Here is a 15963-nt window from a genome sequence, read left to right as displayed (position 1 = left end):
TTTTGACAACTTTTACTTAACTATATAACTTAAGAAAATAATATAGTTTTTACTCCATCCATTTTCCCTGACACCCAAAAGTACTCATTACATTTTGAGTGCTAAACAGGAAAGAAAATGGTCCAATTCACGTACGCACTTATCAAGAGAACATCCCTGGGCCTCTATGTCACATCCAAGAGGAAATAGAGTGCTTGTGTTAGCAGAGACTGCTACAACTCAGCAATGTTTGTGTGTGCTCGCCAAATGTTTACATTTTGGCCGGATTGCCGAGTTGCAGCAGTCTCTGGAAACACGTTAGTGATCACGCAAGCACTCTTATCTCCTCTTGGATGTGACATAGGCTAACCCTGACCCACTTTTTCTCCCAAAATCTCTATCCGTCGAACTGCAGTGCTACTCCAATTTCCTCTGGTTGTCCCAATGTCCATTGGAGAATGCTGCTGATAGGGCAGACCAGGAAGGGAAATCAGCAGTGTGACTATTCGGAGGAATAACCTGTTGTGGACCATGCAAGTACTTTTTGGAAGCTAGCTGTTTATGTTTTTCTTACAGTAAGACATTTGATCAAAAATACTTAATAAGCACGCGTAGGTCTGGGGTACAGATATGTTAATGAATAGGCTAGCTAGCTCACATAGTTGGCTGGGCAACGTTAGCTAGGCTGTGTTATAAAGATTAAATATCTACTTTGGCAACAAGACATATATATTTGTAAATAGAGTTCTGGGTGTTAGCATTGACACCTAAAGCTAGCTAGCGATCTACTAATTGTTTCAGTGATAGCCAGCTAGCTTAGCTCCGGTTAATTGTGCAAGCTAGTTAACAATTCGTGTTTGTTTTCGCTATCTGACTAGCCATGTTGGTGGAGCGGAGAACCTGGCGCCTGTGTCGCGGCTCTTTACTTTACCTGCCCTGCACGCAAAAGGCTGTCCCCTGAGGAGACTCAGGTTAAGCTTATGCAGCCATGGTTTATCAAATCAAATTTTATTGGTCACATATACATGGTTGGCAGATGTTATTACGAGTGTAGCGAAATGCTTATGCTTCTATATCTGACAGTGCAGCAGTATCTAACAATTCCACAACAAACCTAATATCTAACATATGAGATGAGTAATTCGAGATATGTAAACGTTCTTAAAGTGGCATTATTAAAGTGACTAGTGTTCCATTTATGGCCAATGATATATTTACATTTACGTCATTTAGCAGACGCTCTTATCCAGAGCGACTTACAAATTGGTGCTTTCACCTTATGACATCCAGTGGAACAGCCACTTTACAATAGTGCATCTAAGTCTTTTAAGGGGGGAGAAGGATTACTTTATCCTATCCTAGGTATTCCTTAAAGAGGTGGGGTTTCAGGTGTCTCCGGAAGGTGGTGATTGACTCCGCTGTCCTGGCGTCGTGAGGGAGTTTGTTCCACCATTGGGGGGCCAGAGCAGCGAACAGTTTTGACTGGGCTGAGCGGGAACTGGACTTCCTCAGTGGTAGGGAGGCGAGCAGGCCAGAGGTAGATGAACGCAGTGCCCTTGTTTGGGTGTAGGGCCTGATCAGAGCCTGGAGGTACTGAGGTGCCGTTCCCCTCACAGCTCCGTAGGCAAGCACCATGGTCTTGTAGCGGATGCGAGCTTCAACTGGAAGCCAGTGGAGAGAGCGGAGGAGCGGGGTGACGTGAGAGAACTTGGGAAGGTTGAACACCAGACGGGCTGCGGCGTTCTGGATGAGTTGTAGGGGTTTAATGGCACAGGCAGGGAGCCCAGCCAACAGCGAGTTGCAGTAATCCAGACGGGAGATGACAAGTGCCTGGATTAGGACCTGTGCCGCTTCCTGTGTGAGGCAGGGTCGTACTCTGCGGATGTTGTAGAGCATGAACCTACAGGAACGCCGCAGCCCGTTCCCAAACTTGCTGTTTATATAAAACAGCAAGTCTCCTTGTCCTCTGGATTTCACAGAAAAATAATGATTCCACCTGGCTGGTTGTCAATATGATCTTTTTACGACCATTGCTTGCCTACTAGCTAACATCTATATACATGACATGGCTAGACAATCAATAGTACTTGCCCAACAATTAATTAAAATTATCGCCTTATCAGACCATTAACTGACTATTTTCCAGGTGGCTGAACGGTGTTATTACTGTAGATAGAAAGCTAACAATATTGCTTGGCATAGCAAAGAATTTTCGACCAACCTTACGTACACATTGTTGGATTCCTTCATGGATCAAAACATTGATTTAATTTAATAAATGTAACCTTTTTTTTAATTCAAACGAACACCCTGCAACTAGACATGGACGTTTAGAAGACATTGGTTGTCTTCCAAGTCGGGTTAACGTTAGTATTGCCAAGTTAAGGTTTGGTCGAAAATGATATGTGATAGCTAACAGTACACCAAACAGTACCTAACCTGTAACAGCTACATGTGGAGCCTTAGAATCTGCTACCTAGACAAAACCCCAGTTGATTACCGTTATACCCACCAATAGACCTATATGTAACTTAGCTAGTTATGCTAACTATGACACACGGATAGCGAATATTAGTATATATACAATAACTAGCCAGTCATGTACGTACACGCCAAGTAGTTATCTTAACTAACGTTAGCTACGTTAACTAGTAAAGTTCACCAGACTGGCGTTAAAATACCTAGCTACCGTAACATTTAGTTACATCCGCGGCAGGGCCTTTAGCTAGCAACAAGCTGCTAACTTTAACTAATGTGGTAATTTAGACATAACTAACTATAGCAACCATATCGTTAACCAAGTTAGGCTGCTATAACAACACATCCTAGTTTAATTGATACGCATTCAGATGAGCTAATAGGTTATTAATGTGCATTGGTTGTCTAGTAACGTTGGCTAGCTCGTGAGCTAACGTTAGTTAAAGTTATCAAGTCTGTAGGTAGGCAGCTGCCTCTCTGTGCTAGTGGTGGCTGTTTAACAATCTGATGGCCTAGAAGCTGCTTTTTAAATCTCTCTGTCCCAGCGCCGATGCACATGCACTGACCTCGCCCTCTGGATGGAAGTGGGGTGAACCGGTAGTGGCTCGGGTGGTTATTGTCCTTCTTGATGATCCGTTTTGCCTTCCTTATCAGTGACTGGTGATGACCTATCATCTACTCGTGATCTGACAAATTCTACAGGTACATTAGTACTGCCATGGTTAAGGATAACGCCATGGACATCAAAGGGATAATAGGTATTCATGGTGTGTGAGCGAATAACTTTTGCATCAACGTTTTCAGTGTGTGTGTACAGTGTTGTACAGTAGCTAATGTGAGTTGAGTTCCCTACTCTTTGCATTCAAATGTTCTCCACGTGTCAATATAGGCTACTCTGATACATCCAGAAAGTTTTATATTATATTAAGTGTACACCTTTTTGGTGGTGACATCCCAGTGCGTTGAATCTTCTCTTGATATGAGCTGCCTGCGTGCAGCGCTGTTCAGTGGTCGTGGTGCTGAATTGGCGATCAAGTCCTTTGGTGCTATACTGTCCATGGTGCTGAATGTTTTTCATGCGTCCATGCAAACATACTGTAAACATCTATGCCGTTTTATAGGCCTACTTGATCAAATGTGCAAGTGAAATTCAATGCAATTTACTACTTTTACCAAATCTGCTATTTATGGTCTCTTGGGCTCCCTGTCTCTTTAGGTGCTTACTTTAAAAACGTTCCTATCAGAGGGGATTATTTTAGCATAAAGTGAAGGTTGGCAGTGCATATTAATTTGGTGATAAAGTATATTTTTCATTCTAATTATGACAATGAAGCGACAAGGAGCTGTGTCTAAAGTGGTTCAGTAATGTATTCCGCAAGCAGAGGTGTCTCTCTGCTTGCCTGCTGGCTGAGACAGGGAATTACTTCAGTGTCAGGATTACTGACGCATAGATGATCATGGATGGGGGACTGTGACATCTATTATTCTACCACAGTATTTTTGTCAGGCTTTAGTGTCAAAAGCCTCCTCTCTTCCACCATTTGCATTGTTAATAACATAGTGAGGGTCTATTTCCTTAGAGAAACTGCAAGATCCAAACATTTCTCTCTGTAAGAAAAATGGTTTTGTGTTGTCTTACGTTCAGAAGTTTAACATTTAAACTATATGTACAGTAGCTACTAAAAGGCCTAATTATAAGCACTGTTACAGAGAGAAATCAATGGTTATTTAGTGTAGGTAGACTGTATATATATGTATATTTATATGTTGTTGCAGGGATAATTGCAGGTACTCTTGATGCATGGTAACAAATGTCAATACTAAATCCTCTTTTGATTATGATTTCATGCCCAGTGTAAGTAGGCTCCAGACTGTACAAGTAGGCTACAGACTGTGCTCAGAAAGAACATACCTGTAGGTTCAGAGACAGTGAAAGTGGACTTGGGGACATGAATGCTTTGCTCAGTAGGTTTGTGTAGTCCTGGAATACATTTTGCAAAGGGGAAGTACATTGAAACTGCATTTTGCAAGATGGAACCATTTTGAAAAGCCTGGACCAGATATGGTGGGCAGGGGTGAGTGCATGAGAAAAACCCTGATTAGTCCTGCTGGTCGTGCTGCTGCCGAGCGGCCCGGGCCTTAGAAAAAATGTCCAGCCCCTTCTCCACAGCATTTAGGGATGGTGCAGGATGCCCGCTCTGATAGTGCCAGCTGGACACCCTTCCCAATTCTCCAGGTCTCCGTGTCCTAATCTCTTTAGGTGTGATGTGCCCCAGAGAGGCTTGAGCGCAGCCCCGCAGGAATGCTGTTGTCTAGGAATGTGGAGTGTGGAAATGACCGGGATTATGGGAAGACTGGTGTGGGTGCCCATGCTCTGCTATCACAAAGACTCTTGGCGTCCATGCTGCTACCCTGTCGACTGATATATTTTCCCATTTTAGTAATGGGGCCGTAGCAGTGACTCTCTGTGCATCTGCCACTCTGATGTTCTGCCCTTATATTTGTTAGAATTTGATGTTGGTGTGTAAAAGTGTATAATATGGAATATGTCGTTTTGTGTGAAATTGATGGAGGATGAGAGAGTGATGAAAAATGTGGGCAGGAAGTTCTCATGCCAGGTGAAATGGACCAATGGAAATATTTGAGCTGTGCAGTTGAATAGGGTTGTGGTTTCATGGCCTATTAAACTGATAAGACTTCATGCTCCAGAAACTCAAATGTGATGATGCAGTGTATCACGGAGGTTAAAAGCAAATGAAATTATACTGCAATGTTCTGTAATTTTGGTATTGCATCAAAACCCCAGTTCTTGCAATTCAATCATTTCTGGTAAATATAGCATAGAACTGGAATAACTGACTATTTACAACTATATAGCCTACCGGTTTTTATTGCAAATTGACCACATTCAATACCATCAATACAATTACATATAGACACTTTCAACAATATTTGGAAAGAATCTTATCAACAGTAATGCATTGGTCAAGTTATATTTCATGCAAAACCGTAATGCAAAAATGACAATTCTCATTTTTAAATATAGGAACATTTGACTTTAGCCCAGCCCCCCAAAAGAAAACATAATATGAATAGATACAGTGCATTCGGAAAGTATTCAGACCCCTTGACTTTTTCTACATTTTGTTGCGTTACAGTCTTATTCTAAAATGGATTAAATAGTTATTGCCCCCTCATCAATTGGCTTCCTAGAATTGGCTTCCTATTTCGCAACAAAGCATCCTTCACTCAATGCTGCCAAACATACCCTTGTAAAACTGACCATCCTACCAATCCTCGACTTTGGCGATGTCATTTACAAAATAGCCTCCAATACCCTACTCAACAAATTGGATGCAGTCTATCACAGTGCAATCCGTTTTGTCACCAAAGCCCCATATACTACCCACCATTGCGACCTGTATGCTCTCGTTGGCTGGCCCTCGCTTCATACTCGTCGCCAAACCCACTGGCTCCATGTCATCTACAAGACCCTGCTAGGTAAAGTCCCCCCTTATCTCAGCTCGCTGGTCACCATAGCATCTCCCACCTGTAGCACACGTTCCAGCAGGTATATCTCTCGTTACCCCCAAAACCAATTCTTTCTTTGGCCGCCTCTCCTTCCAGTTCTCTGCTGCCAATGACTAAAACGAACTACAAAAATCTCTGAAACTGGAAACACTTATCTCCCTCACTAGCTTTAAGCACCAACTGTCAGAGCAGCTCACAGATTACTGCACCTGTACATAGCCCACCTATAATTTAGCCCAAACAACTACCTCTTTCCCAACTGTATTTAATTAATTAATTAATTTTGCTCCTTTGCACCCCATTATTTTTATTTCTACTTTGCACATTCTTCCATTGCAAAACTACCATTCCAGTGTTTTACTTGTATTTACTTTTCCACCATGGCCTTTTTTGCCTTTACCTCCCTTCTCACCTCATTTGCTCACATTGTATATAGACTTGTTTATACTGTATTATTGACTGTATGTTTGTTTTACTCCATGTGTAACTCTATGTCGTTGTATCTGTCGAACTGCTTTGCTTTATCTTGGCCAGGTCGCAATTGTAAATGAGAACTTGTTCTCAACTTGCCTACCTGGTTAAATAAAGGTAAAATTTAAAAAATAAAAATAAAATCAATCTAAGCACAATACCCCATAATGACAAGGCAAAAACGAGTTTAAATGTATAAAAAAATTAAACCTGGACATATCACATTTACATAAGTATTCAGACCCTTTACTCAGTACTTTAGCAGTGATTGCAGCCTAGAGTCTTCTTGGGTATGACACTACAAGCGTGGCACACCTGTTTTTGTGCTATTTCTCCCATTCTTCTCTGCAGATCCTTTCAAGCTCTGTCAGGTTGGATGGGGAGCATCGCTGCACAGCTATTTTCAGGTCTCTCCAGAGATGCTTGATCGGGTTCAAGTATTGGCTGTGTGCTTAGGGTCATTGTCCTGTTGGAAGGTGAACCTTCACCCCAGTCTGAGGTCCTGAGTTCTCTGGAGCAGGTTTTCATCAAGGATCTCTCTGTACTTTGCTCCTTTCATCTTTCCCTCGATCCTGACTAGTCTCCCAGTCATTACCGCCGAAAAACATTTCCACAGCATGATGCTGCCACCACCATGCTTCACCGTTGGGATGGTGCCAGGTTTCCTCCAGACGTGGCGCTTGGCATTCAGGCCAAAGAGTTCAATCTTGGTTTCGTCAGAGAGTCTTGTTTCTCATGATCTGAGAGTCCTTTAGGTGCCTTATGGCGAACTCCAAGTGGGCTGTCGTGCCTTTTACCAATGAGTGGCTTCTGTCTGGTCACTCTATCATAAAGGCCTGATCGGTGGAGTGCTGCAGAGATGGTTGTCCTTCTGGAAGGTTTTCCCAGCTCCACAGAGGAACTCTGGAGCTCCGCCCGAATGATCATCGGGTTGGTCACCTCCCTGACCAAGGCCTTTCTCCCTCAATTTCTCAGTTTGGCCGGGCGGCCAGCTCTAGGAAGAGTCTTGGTAGTTCCAAACTTCTTCCATTTAAGAATGATCGAGGCCACTGTGTTCTTGGGGACCTTCAATGCTGCAGAAATGTTTTTGTACCCTTCCCCAGATCTGTGCCTTCGACATAATCCTGTCTCAGAGCTCTACGGACAATTCCTTTGATCTCATGGCTTGGTTTTTCTCTGACATGCACTGTCAGCTGTGGGACCTTATATAGACAGGTGTGTGCCTTTCTAAATCATGTCCAATCAATTGCATTTACCACAGATCGACTCAATCAAGTTATAGAAACATCTCAAATATGATCAATGGAAACAGGATGCACCTGGGTTCAGTTTCGAGTGTCATAAGCAAAGGGTCTGAATACTTACGTAAATAAAGTATCTGTTTTTTATTTGCGATAAAGTTTTTTTATTTTTATGTAAAAACCTGTTTTTGCATTGTCATTATTCATTATGGGATATTGTGTGTAGATTGATGATATTCTATTTTTTTTTTCAAGAGGTCTGAATGCTTTCCTGAATGCACTCTGTGTGTGTATGTATGTATGTATGTATGTATGTATGTATGTATATATATATATATATATATATATATTGCACCAGCAGAGGGTGCTATGTAAGACTCACACATTTATCAATTTAATCTGATTAGAATTTCAATTTTCATGAGTGGGAGATGCAATTATTGGGTGAAATATCTGTTTAATTGAACGCGCTTTGGGTGTATTCTGGCACGTGGGTTTGTGCCCCAAATGATCTGAGGCATCCTTAAATAGCATTGTGTTGTATGCAGTTTCCACTGCACCCCACACAGAGGTAGAGACAGTTAGAAACTTTGCAACCAGCTCGTGTCCTTAAGCTTACCTCATCATGCTTTCATTGTCACCAATACTGTCTCTGTTTCTGTGTCCTCTCTGGATCAAAGGAGAGGCTGGGAGTGTGGGAACAGAGAGAAAGAGAAAGGAATAGAAAAAGAGGAAGAGAAGGGACCTGGTGCATGGGGAGGACTGGGAGCAATACTCTCAGATCAGCCTACTTGTATGCCTGTGTGGCGGAGCATTGGGGAGGGAGTGTTATGGTGCGTGTAAGTGTGTGTGGCGGAGAAGGGAGTAGTGGTGTGTGTGAGTGAGTGAGGGGGGAGTCAGGGGAGAAGCAAGAGATGAAGAGAATGAGCATGCCGCTTAGGAAATGTCACACTGGGAAGATTTGCAGGTTTTGATCCAGGAAAATTAATGCAAAACCCCAGTGCAAGTATTTGATTTGGGAAAACTTTGGAGCAGACTCGTCTCTTAATAATAATGATTGGGTTTACATTCATTTCCTCCCCTATTCACTTCCACAGGAGAGCTGATCACCGCTGCTTGTGAGCTGGGGGTAAGAATTAGCCTTATTGTTTAATCAATTCACTCATTAACTCTTATAAGCATTAAGGGAGTTTAATTAAGCATGGGCAGAAAGCAGATTAATTTACTTTAAGTCCACATTTTTTCCCATTCTTTTCAATACACTTATTTTACCAAGTTAGAAGTGGAGAATGCTATAATTTGCATCACGTTTTTTAAATCCAATTAAAGTCAATGGTAAGGCGATGGCTTTTGTAGGCTTTGCCTTATGTAGGGTATAAGGCTTATTATATCCACCCCTCTTTTTGTGTGTGTATGTGTGTGTAAGCCGCGAAGAATGAACTAAATCGGGTTAACAGTTATAATAAGTTGTATTATTTAATAAAGTTTATTACGCCGCTGTGATCCTTTTAGGGAGGCTGTGTCAGTGTCACTATGCCAGTAATCCTGTCGTTAGTGCCGCAGTCCGTGTGGCCTTCCCGTCTGTCTCAGGTCTCCCCAGGGTTCGGAGGGCCGCCGGCCCTTCCCTCCAATCCCCAGAGCTCTGGAGCTCTCTCTGCCCACAGCTTCCCGTGGCCTTGGTGCCCCTCCGTTGTCCTTTCATTCTTTAACTATGAGCCTGTCCGTCTAAATCTGCTCCAACATCCCCTCTTTCCTACCTCCACCTCATGTTCACCTGCCTGCCTGTCTGATACAACCATCTGTTTACCAAACTGGGATTTTTGAATGTCTTCCCTTATTTTCTTTCTTTCTTTGCTGTCTGTCCACTTTCCTCTCTCTCTCTCGTTGCTCGCTCTCGGGCTCCTCCCCTTTCACTCTTCCTTTTTACCACCCACTCATCCTCTCCTTGTCTCTTTCCCTTTGACCATTCATTTACCTCCCTAGCTTTAAAAGCTCCTCCAGTCTCTCCTCAGACCTGCCTGGTTGTTGTGGGCCTGGCCAGGGGTCATTGAGCCTCGGCAGTGTCTGTGATGATTGGTGGGGTAATCACACTCTCACCTCTCAGTGGCGGCTCCATTTGAAGGGCTGCCCCTGCTCTCCGGCTGGCCCAGCCTTATCAGTGCCAGGGAATGAGTCTGTGTTTAATGACTGAGCCCTTATCGGCCTGGAGGAGACTTAGCGGCTAATTGCAGTGATTTCTGGGATCCCCAGGGCGGGAGTGGCTGCGGCACCGAGGTAGTTTGGGTCCAGGGCTGGCGAGCACTACGTGCTGCAGCACGGACTCTAGAGAGGTGCCTTGTCCTTGGGAAGTGATGAGGGGAGGAAGAGGAGGAGGAATGGGTTTTGTAGAGAGAAAGAAGAAAGAGGTTTGGGAGGCCCTCTCATTGCGGAGTCAGTCAGCGGTCAGGTCACACAGTAACAATATGGCTCTCTAGGCCAGGCCTGCCACTACATCCATCCCTTCACCTCTACCACCGCTCCCCCAGGGTCACACACTCACTGCAGACAAAGATGCAGCTCACGTACAGCGCTGGTGGCAGTGGGGCTCATTAAAATGACAGGCTTTCATTACCCTTCTACCCTCTCTCCCTTTCATCCTGCCTCAGCCCCATGCCCCCTCTCCTTCCCTCACTGTATTCTTCCACCACACTTCATTTTGCACTCCTCAAACTCTTCAGCCTGATATCCAGGGCCAAGAGTATTTCCTCCATTGACCAGGAAAAACATCTACCTATACCCCGATGTTCTCAGTCTGGGACGGATAGCTGGCTTTCTCCGGTCTCTCTCTTCATAATCCCTCCCCTGGTTACTGACGTGTCCTCTCTCTGTGTTGGTCGGGGCAGGTGGCTCACCCCCCGGGCTACCCACTACCCAAGTCTTCAGCCTGCTGGCCCGCCTTGCTCTGTCCCTGCTGCCCTGCCTCTCCATGTCTCCGGCCCACAGTGTCAACCTACTGAGCAGCCTGCCGGGGACATCAGGGCCCTCTGCTTCACTGTCTGCAGGTAGGACTACAACTTAACGCCAAGGTCAGGAGTTCTCCTGATCAGGCCACCTAGTCAGTGAAAACTCCTGGTCCTTCTCATCTACTCATTATAGTCAACATGATTAGTCTGCTGCATCCAATAGTGCTGTAACTCTGCAGTTACACGTCTGTTAATGGACCGCCGCAACAACAGTAGGCTTGAAGGTCAATGTTACATTCAAATCTCCTATCATCATATCTCAGCCATTATGATGCCAATGTTTATGAACATCCGCAAATCACCTTGTTTAGAGGTACACAATAAACTCCCTCCTCTCCTCATGAGTTGTCAGGCCGTTACCGAGAACCACATACCGGATTTTTAACAGGGTCGTTAGCATTAGGAGTAAGGCAATTATTTTCCCCATCTTAGCGCAATATCTAGGCGTCGGGTAAGAAGGAGACTACAGCATCCACAAAGTGACCATTAGACATACCACCTTTCAGACTGAATATGTTTGTAGGGGCAACAGTTTTGATTTAAATTGATCATTTATCGCTCTCACCTGACAATAGAAAACCAGCTATGTGCTACCTTTTTTGTAGCATTTCTGACAAAGCTCATATCTTTTTCAGCCAAAGCTCAAGAGTTCTAACACCAGGTCAAGCAACTCGGTTGCTCGGAAACTCACAGGTGCTGCTTCACCAGGCTGCCAATCATAAGAAGTGTATGATAACAAACCTGGGCTACTGTAGATAGCTAGCTATATGGTGGTTTTTAAGCTGAGGTTTATCAATAAATGCAAACAGATCATTTGATTAGCTAGGTAGCTATCTAGCTAATGTTAGTGAGTGCAGCAGCTAGGCTCTGTAGCTAGCTAACACCAGTCAGCTGAAAGCTAATTAGCTAGAAAGGCAAAGAAAGGTAGCTAGCTATATTTGGTTATTTAAGGTTTTTACACAAATTCCTTCAGCCATTAGCTAGCTAGCTAGAGCCAGACAACAACAGCTGACCTCAACACAGAGGTTAGCTCACGTCCAAATTCCAGTGCTACATTTTTCCACAAAACATAGCTAGCTAGTCTGCCTGACACATTTCATTGTCAGAAAGGACACAACTCAAACTGAGAATTGCTAGCTAACTCCACATGTAAACAGTGCCTTAGCTGTACACCATTGCAGTGTGCAAATGCATGCTTTTTAGCATCAGAAAAACTCACCAGTTTCTAGCATCCATAATAAATTCCAGTACTCTCCTTCACTTGTCTTCTTGAAATTTTTATTCAAATGTGTGCCAAACTAGCAACTCTGCCATGTGTTGGATCTTTGTGAACAACTCTGCCGTGCACAGCTCTAGGGGAGGGGGCTTTGATTATATGAATGTATAGGATGCATAACTGCAATGCTGTAGGCTAGAAACAAGCTGTAAAAGGCACAAGAAAGACACACCTCTAGTGTAAATGGAGGTATTTTTGTTTAGTCTCTATGGCTGACTTATATGACTTTGAAAAGTAAATTACTTAAAACAGTTTTCTTTCTTTTTACTTGAGCGATCACCTTCTGAAAACTGCAGACAATTACTTTTGACTATCAATGGTCAATTCTACACATACTAACTAATAGTTGGTTCAACTTTTATTTTAGATATTAGAGGGCTACAGCCAGCAGACCAGGGTTTAAACCAGCAACCCTTGCAGTAATGCAAGTACACCACCTGTGTGTGTCATTAAGGTCCAGACCTTTTGTCCGATGCCACATTACAGGTTACAATAGCACTGCCAATGACAGCCTTTTGGTTGCTTAAAAACATCAGACTTTGCATTTGGAAATGTTTTATAATGCTCCTTTTAAAGAAAATCACCCTCTGGTGTAAAAAACATGGAAATAAAAAACAAACCTTGTTTTTAATAGATACTGTACGTTTAGGTTGGCCTAATAACTAACCTGGACAATTACTAAATGAGCCAACAAATGGGATTTTATCACAACATTTCAACTCCCAAAGAGCAGTTCTTCATAGCATAATTCTGTAATCCCTGAACATTTTCCAACTGACGTTTGCATCTTGCTGCTTAGAGAAGGGGTTGGTGATATTTGTGGGTTGTCTCTTTCAGCTAGTAGTGTTTCTGATCCCCTGTTCTGTATTCAGAACAGAGTCCCACCACACTCCTCACCCACAAACACACCCAGCCTGTTTACCCATTGCCCTCCCATTGTCACTGTGTGTGTGTGTTTGTGTGTGACACAGTCACGCCCCCTCCAAGTGCCTGACCCCCCCCCCTCTCATCGCCCAGCATGCTCCCAATCCTGACATGGCATGATTTCTAATCTCTCCCCTTCTGCCCTCCTGGGTCTAAGACGGACAGGATCACCACTCCTCCCTCGCTGTCCCTCCCTCCCTCAATCATGAGCTCAGAATGTGTTATGTTACTGTGTCTCTGCACATTCCCATGCCAACCCGCCTGTGGTGGTCCTCCTACAGCTCAGCCTGCCTGCTGACCCCATCATGAAAGGAATCTTTTCCACTCTCACTCTTTGTGTGCGTTTATCTCACACTGTCGGCTGGCATACCTTGCATAACCGTTTTCTGATTGAGGTAGTTTCCTACTTGTGTGCGCTGTGCACCATTGGTGGCAGTTTACTGTTAGAATGTTTTCCCTTTGACATAGTTTGACATTTTACAAGGCCCATTTATGTATTCAGTGCTATATTAAATATATATCATATGCTGTGTTTGATTTACCGTTCCCACAAATTAGTTGTGGCATATGTTAAAAACTGTTTTAGCACAGATACACTACCTATCAGCAAGCTGTTTTGGGCCAGAGAAAGCAGGTGATACAGGGCTGTGAGTGTCACTGCTCCCATGTGCGCTGCAGTGGGCTGGGTCCATTTCCTGTGTGCTTGGCCAGTGGTGGGCTAGGTGGCAGGTTTGCTGGAGGGGTCAGGGTATAGGGTTAGCCCTGCTGGAGGCTGGAGCAGGACAGGGGCTGAGGAGGAAGTGCTCTCCCCATGTGGACTCTCCCTCAGCCCGGACTGACTGCAGCCTTAGCCTTAGCCCCTGCCCTGCCTCTCGCTTTCCTTTCCACTCTTACTCACTGCTCTGGAGCTGTTCTATTGTGGTTTGGGCTCTGTGGATCTCTGAGTCTCTGTCTCTCTGATATGGACTCAACTCCATTTTGGAATTTGTTTCATAAACGATCAATAGCACCATTTCACTAAGCTCTGGCTAGCCACTTCCATACTGTGATTTCTGGAGCCAGCAGCTATGCATGCTGTCTGAAGATATTTGGACCACAGCACATGCAAAGTGTAGCCCTGTTTGTAATCTCTAAGGATTTAGATCCAATTTTGGATTATAGTTAGACTAAGTGAAAAGTCATTATGTAGACCCCCCCCCCCCCACTGGGCTGATGGGCACTGAGGACTTCAGCCAGAGCACCAACCCACACTCTGTAAGCTCTTAAGTATGTATAATCTAGCTTTTCAATTTGAAAAATAGGAATAAAAGGTTTTAGTCATTATCTGTTTGGGGCTTGGTTTGGGTTTAGCCCGTGGCTGGAGTTCAGCTGGCAGACTTGGTGTGGTACTGGTAGGGTTTGAGGGGGCAAGGGGGTAGATGGTTTCCGGAATGGTTGTCTGGGGGCCTTGGGTGCTTTGCCCGTGCCCGGTAGGGTGGCAGAGAGGGCATGCTACGCCCCTGTGGGGGTCCCTCCGGCCAGACCGGTCCTTCAGACTATATGCCAAACCTGACCAGTCTGCACTTCCTACCTGCCTAGCCCTCTCAGGGACATTTAGGTTAAGCTCTATAAGTGGAATTCTAGTAATACCTATAATATGGCTGTGATTGGCATTTCCCCTGGTTTGTATCCAATTTGCGTAAGTTTTGTTTGTACCCCAGCAGAGTGGGTTATGGAAGTGGGTGCACCAGAGGAATAGTCCCAGTTTTAAATGCATAGCCTATCTGCAGACCTATTGAAGTTATTACATGTTATGCACTTTAATTTTTTTAGACTTGAAATTTTAGTTTCTCACGAACAGTAAATTGCAAGACCTTGAAATTTGTCTGGAATATTGCCAACATAGCAAGCCTTTGATGTATCAATTTAAATTAGTTGGACAGATTGCCGTGTTTAATGTGGTGGAATGTAAGTTGATAGTCTTGGAAGCCATTTCTTCCTAAACTGCCAGTTGCGTAAGTTTAAAATGTAGCACTTAGCTTCCCTTTGATTTGTCAATTACAGCACACTTGGCTTGATCACATGGTTTGATGGCCAAATTGCACATCTCGTTAGGTTTTCACACCAGGACTTGGTAGGCCTTTGAAGATGGTGGCCATAATGATAATAATTAGTATCGATTGCACTTGAAACTTCACAGGAATAATATGCGGCCCTGTCAGTCTTAGATGACAATCCAGAGAGCTCAGTATTTGGTGCTCCCTCATTTCACAGTTTATCTGCTAAAGCTCCTCTGAAACTGTGCTACCTGAGAAGAATCTCTCTCACTTCAGAGAGAGACAGAGCACACAGACACAACCAGAGGAGCGCTAAAACAACAACAACATTGTCTGTTACAACCACTAACATCCAACAATCAGCACTTTTTGACACGTTGTGTAATAGTAAGATTACAAAACAACAGGATTCGTGAGGCTCACCAAATGGTCCCCATACCCCTCCCTTGTCCCAAAGGTACACCTGCGAGACACTCAACTGCCAAGAGCAGGCCTCTGTGGACCAGCTGATATCTCAGTGGACTGGCAGGGGCGGGCGGTGTGCCAGACCCCTTAAACGGGCCTCCACCACATGGTCCTGATGGTGCACCCCCTTCCTCGTTGCTGCTCTCTCAGATGGGTTGTTTTTCCACAGGGCTGGGGCTGCTGGAGGGACGTGTGTGGCGGGGTCATCACTGAATCAGTCTGTGTATGTGTCTTTTTGGGTGCTTATGTGTGTTTTTGTCCGGAGTTTTATAGGGGTTAACAGCTGAACATCCCCCTCTATCCCCATCCGCTAGCCCCCCTTTCACATCAGACCCTCCCTTTCACATCTGTTGTGGTCAGGCGCTCAGTGGCGCTCAGTGTTCAAGGCGCTCAGTGTTCAGAGCCATAGCTTCTCTCAACCATAATTGAAGAGGGTAGTTGTATTGTTTGATAACCTATTTAAAAGCTATGTTTGGACCTTTGCCCTGTCTGTATGATATCCTACTGTCTCCTAAAACATGAGGCCTCATGCTCCTCTCACCCCCATCCTCAGCATGACC

The 15963-nt window shown here is 44.3% G+C and overlaps 1 protein-coding gene across 1 annotated transcript in view; it reads left to right on the top strand.

Moving 5' to 3' along the window:
• Window positions 1-859: 859 nt before the first annotated feature.
• Window positions 860-15963, top strand: part of tmem260 (transmembrane protein 260) — a 36192-nt gene continuing 21088 nt past the window's right edge. The window contains 5 exon segments of the mRNA XM_065025005.1: window positions 860-950; window positions 8798-8829; window positions 10583-10615; window positions 10618-10714; window positions 10717-10741. Coding sequence (XP_064881077.1) covers window positions 860-950; window positions 8798-8829; window positions 10583-10615; window positions 10618-10714; window positions 10717-10741 — 278 coding nt within the window.

Source organism: Oncorhynchus nerka, linkage group LG12 (genome assembly GCF_034236695.1).
Source record: "Oncorhynchus nerka isolate Pitt River linkage group LG12, Oner_Uvic_2.0, whole genome shotgun sequence".
Lineage (NCBI taxonomy): Eukaryota > Metazoa > Chordata > Actinopteri > Salmoniformes > Salmonidae > Oncorhynchus > Oncorhynchus nerka.
The sequence above is the reverse complement of the archived record's forward strand: the minus strand, read 5'-3'. Positions and strand labels throughout refer to the sequence as shown.